The sequence below is a fragment of the Nicotiana attenuata genome, unplaced genomic scaffold, assembly GCF_001879085.1.
Source record: "Nicotiana attenuata strain UT unplaced genomic scaffold, NIATTr2, whole genome shotgun sequence".
In the NCBI taxonomy this organism is placed as follows: Eukaryota; Viridiplantae; Streptophyta; class Magnoliopsida; order Solanales; family Solanaceae; genus Nicotiana; species Nicotiana attenuata.
Window position 1 is genome coordinate 51,884 of NW_017672370.1, and position 5,356 is coordinate 57,239.

Genomic DNA, 5,356 nt, shown 5'->3' on the forward strand with positions numbered 1-5,356 from the left:
GCAAAGTCGAAAATTAAATCACCAAAGAAACATTGGTAATCTTTCAATTATACGTGAAACTAACGTCAGCATGACAACCACAACCATATACACACAAACGAGAAAAAAAGAAGAAGGGTAAAATGACATTTTATAACCGCTCAAAATAATAGCCGAAAAACTGTATATTTTTTTTGTATATATATAGATTCTCTATGTTATATACAAAATTATATAAATTTTATACACTTTTTCGGTAAGTAGTTTCTGACGCGGGCTAAAAGTGAACAAAAAAAATGGTGGGTAAGGGGGGGGGGGGGGATAAAGAAAGGGAATTTAGTGGTTGAACCAAAACTGATTGCCCCTGCAATTGATTTAGATTACCCCTTTGTTTCATTGAATGTATCACCTAACTGAACCCGAGGCCTAACGACTAATGTAACATGTAAACATATAAAATGAATACAAAATTTTCTAAATAATTAAAGAAAAAAAAGGAGAAAATTTTAATACAATTCTGAGAAATGAAGAAAGATGGAAACTACAATGGACATGCTTCTTATCGAGCATTCAACAATGTGATGGTAACTTCGTTTATAGAACTAGGTGTTTGTGTACTCCAAGAAAATTCAGCATCTTTAACATTCCTTTCAGTGAAAAATCCAGGATGTTTAGGTGGTGGCAAAATGCCTTCATTGCTCAGCATCATAATGACAGTAGACATATTTGGCCTGTCCTCTGGATTCTGTTGAACACATAACAATCCCACATGGATTGATCTTAGTACTTCTGACACATAACATGAGTCCACCAGATTTGAATCGACTAGTTCCAATTGTCTTCCTTCTTTATGAAGCATCCATGCCTGCATATCAAAGGATTTAAGTTATATAAACAAACCATGTTTACACTATCAGCATAGTTTAACCTGTGATAGTAATTTAGTTATCCGTTTTTAACTGGTTACCGATTAGCTTATAGTAGAGATTTACGTGTAATTATCATCAGCGCATAAAACTTAAATGCATTAACAAGTACTTTTTCTAAGTAAAGTCTTTTTCATGTAGGAGTTACACTTACATGTCCAAGAAGGTTGAGGTGGTGGTCTGGATGAACAAATCTTCTGTTCTTCTTTCCGCTCACAATTTCTAGTACTAAGACTCCAAAGCTAAAGACATCCGATTTCACTGAGAATATCCCGTCCACTGCATATTCTGGGGACATGTAACCACTGCAACAAAGAAACACAAGATTATATAATGCACTAGCTATATGCATGCCTTTATACCTATATGTATAATCAAAGATTTAAATCTTACTATGTTCCAACAACACGGCGTGTATTGGCTCCTGTCTCGTCTCCTCCGAAACTTCTAGCCATCCCAAAATCTGATATCTTTGGGTTCATTTCAATATCAAGCAAGACATTGCTAGCTTTCAAGTCTCTGTGGATGATTCTGAGCCTAGAATCTTGATGAAGATACATCAGTCCTCGAGCAATTCCATTGATAATGTTGAAGCGTTTAGGCCAATCAAGTAGTGCGCTCCTTTCTTCATCTGCCAAATGTTTTTTTCATCATTATAATTATTCTCTAAACATGAAAGTAAATTCTGTGAAGTCACATTAGAAATTCCCTTGAACATTTGCCATTTTTAATATGAGGTTTTTTATATCACTCAAAAGAAATGATTGCATTGAAAGAAATGGCTGCACATGACTAGCTGTGAAAAGACTAACCAAATATATACAAATCCAGGCTCTTGTATGGCAAGTATTCGTACACCAACATCTTCTCTTCTGCTTGAATGCAGCATCCGAGAAGCTTTACAAGATTTCGATGCTGAAGTTTCGCAATGCAGTTAACTTCATTCTTGAATTCGTTGAGTCCTTGCTTTGAAGTTTCTGAAAGCCGCTTCACTGCTACTTCTTGTCCACCTTCCAATACACCCTGTAAAAGTAGCAGTCCTGTTAGAAATTCGATGGAGCGAATGGTCATTTTTGCCCTACTATTCCAGTCCACTTTTTGTTTAGGCAGCAGCATCCACTTGCACAGTTCATTTCCATTTAGAGGCTATGATGCTAGAAACTGTTAAACCTACCACTATACAAAGGACACAACTCTTCACTAATTTGCACCAAAAAAGTGACAAATTCAAAAACTGCTTTTTTAATGTAAAGAAATTAAAGGGATTTGAGGTTTCAATGTGCTCTAGAGTATTATTACTTGGAGTCCGAGAAATGTTTCTACCTTGTAAACTTGTCCAAAGCCGCCCTCTCCAATCTTGTTCTCAAATGAAAAGTTGTCAGTAGCCTTGGTTAATGTAAATAAGTCAAAAAGTGGTAGCTCAAAATCTTCATGGTGATTTTGATTACTGTCATCATTCTTGTTGCTGTGACCACCTAATCTCCCTGCGATTTTAACATACAAGTAGAGTTCGTTCAGACCACGCTTCAAAAGAAATACTAGTGACATATACAGAATTAATAACCATAATTAGCTGCTCCCCGGCTTTTCAATAGATAAAACTGGTATAATTCACTTACTCTTTGTTGTGAGCACTGGATCCTCTCTCCTTTTTCGTTTATAAAGAATCAGGCCTACACCTAAAACTAGCAGAATCAACGCAATCAAAAGTGGCAAAGCTACTGCAAGTATGACAGCCTTCTTTCCCTTAGATCCAGCTGAACCTGCAACATTTTCCATCCAAATCTTTTAGGTACAGTTGAACTATCCAGTTAATCATTCTTGACCACAAGCATTGTGCAGTGAGAGTTGTTACTATCTTGTGTAGTTCCGTCAATACTATTGGGATTAATAGTATTAATGACACTAGTGTTGAGACAGGGAGGCTTTATGTTGGCAATAGAAAAATGCCTCTACGAATATTAGATTTAGAAACTTAAGTTCCATAGATTTTACAAGTTGGATTAAATTTGATGCTTTCTACACAATTTAGTTCAAGGCAATCAAGGAAAAAAAATAGCAGTAAAAAGACCATTCATCAGTAACTTGCATATTACCTATGTCTGAAGCAGACATCCTAATGTAGATGTCCTGTCCTGATTGTGATAGCTGTCTGATGTCAACCAGCTCATCAATCCATAACAAGCACCCACTTCCTCCATGTCGTATGTCCAGATTAGTATAACCCATACACGAACAATTTCTCAAGCAAACTGCCCTGCATTCATCTAGTGTCATTGTCTCATTGAACCAAGAATTTCGTGTATCAGGCAGTTTAACCCCAGAATACATTAGAAACCCATCTCCTGTGCAATTCAGTGACCGTTTTCGGACACAACCGCTTGACCAGTCAGCTCTATTCCAATCATATGGATGTTTAGGCTCGAATTTATCTAAACATTGACACACTGGATCACTCAAAATGTTGCAAGTGCCATATGCACCACATAATTTATAGGTGTCACAATCATCTGCATCTGCGGAGTGGTAATTAACCCAACCCTGAGTCTTCTCAATCCAAATCATACGCATAGTGTTTCCATTAGGCTTTATCACTAAAGTGTTGATAACAGATTTATTCACGAGCTCATACTTGTAATAAATTTCCCTATTGTTCATGATCAAGCCAAAAGAGGTGATTGAATTGTTTACCATATTAGGTGCACCACTCCACCGAAGACCATTCCATGGCCCTGCTCTATAAATAACATTAGGCCCTTTTCTCATAAGGTCTTGCGGATAACCAGTAGGATCACAGTGATAAGTATATTCCCCAGGAGCAGGATCATCATTACTTCGCCACGAGCTAAGATACCTTTCAAATCCCGTCACCAAGTCTTTTCCAAGTTTCATACTTGCTATCAAAGTATCAGTAGGATAATCAAAGCTTTGCCAGAGGAAATTTTCAGGATTTGGATCATCTGCATCTCTCACCACAAAATTTCCAGTGTCCAGTAACTGGGCAACAGGATTTTGCACAGCTGTTGATGAATTGGTTGACCAAACAGTGGCATTAGTATCATTGACAAGAACAACAAGACCTGACTGAATGACTTTCAAGACCCCAGATTTATTGGTGACAGGAGCTACTCTATTAGCAACCCAAACTGGAGTAATAACAGAGATTTTCTTGTACCATATTCCAACATAGCGATTTGCGGAAGTATCTCCTGGACTGAAGAATCCCAACTCGAACGTTCCATCAGAGGAAACAATAGTTTCACCATCTTTAATGAACTGAGTTGTAGTTATGGTATCCCCTTGACCATTAACCTTTTGATTAAAAACTAAGGAACAGAAGAAGAGGAGAAGAAAGGGAAATATTTTCATGGCTATCTCTTCTTCATATCTTGGCTGTATCTTTGCACAAAAATAGGAAAAAAGATATAACGGTAAAGGACGGATGATAACAAGTCACTATGTTCTGTTTCTTGTGGTCTTTGGTCTGATGGACGACAAAGACTTTAATTTACGACTCAACTTGGAAGATAAACTGGGTTTGCAAGATTTAGACAATTTTGACACACTTGTCCACATCTTAAATTAAATACAAACTTATATATACTTGAATTAGTCAGACCAGCATGTTTCTAATATATTGGATGATTATAGAAAATGGACTACACAAATGACGTGAACGGAAAATTAACGAAGAAATTGAGATTTGAGAATTCAACACCAGTCTCATCTTTCTTTAATTTTCTTTTTTGGTATAGATAAAAGTATTATGTATCACATTTGGTGGTTTAATAATCGTCTCAGAGTTTCCATCTAATTTGTTGTCTTTTCTCTTGGCGGATTTTAGTACACCTCTTTAGTCTTTAATGCTAAACTTAAATGATTAGCTAGACTTTTCTTTATCTAATTATAATTACATTTTGAAAACCTTTTTAGTGAATAAAAGCCAAAAGAGAGAAATTAGATTTTAATGTAAGAGTTAATTTTTGTTTTGAATTAATTAAAAGGGAAAAGAAAACAAGTGAAAAAAAAAGAGAGGATGAAATTAGAGAAAGGCTGTTAGGGCCAAACAAAATGCCAAGCCCAAATAATTTCCCCCCAAACCCGTTCCGGACCCAGCCCACTTCCAGCCTACCCGGTCCAGTGTCCCTGGCCTAACCAAACGGCGCCGTTTTGAGGCTTTTTATCCCAGCTGTTGATTTCTACTCATCAAACGGCTGGGAACTGGGGCTTCTATTTATATTTAAATGTCGGAGCTAGCCCTACCCCCCCCCCCCCCAATCGACCCCCTCATTCATCTCCTTGCTCAGTACCTCTCTATGAACCCTAAACCCGCCGCCCTGAAATTCCTGAGCCATCCGCCAGCGGCGACGCCCTAGACCACTCCAATCCGCCTCAAAATTACACCATAGAATCCCCTTTGTCCTCTCATACCAAATCCACAACCCATTTCC

At 37.5% G+C, this 5,356-nt stretch overlaps 1 protein-coding gene across 1 annotated transcript; it reads right to left on the minus strand.

The window, feature by feature from the left end:
- Positions 1-322: 322 nt before the first annotated feature.
- On the minus strand, positions 323-4,491 carry LOC109212950 (G-type lectin S-receptor-like serine/threonine-protein kinase At4g27290). Its single transcript, XM_019376685.1, has 7 exons — positions 3,002-4,491; positions 2,525-2,668; positions 2,229-2,389; positions 1,718-1,928; positions 1,299-1,536; positions 1,060-1,210; positions 323-844 (listed from the first exon to the last, which is right to left on the minus strand). The coding sequence occupies exons 1-7, from the start codon at positions 4,272-4,274 to the stop codon at positions 539-541; spliced, it is 2,484 nt and encodes an 827-aa protein (XP_019232230.1). The 5' UTR covers positions 4,275-4,491; the 3' UTR covers positions 323-538.
- Positions 4,492-5,356: the final 865 nt, after the last annotated feature.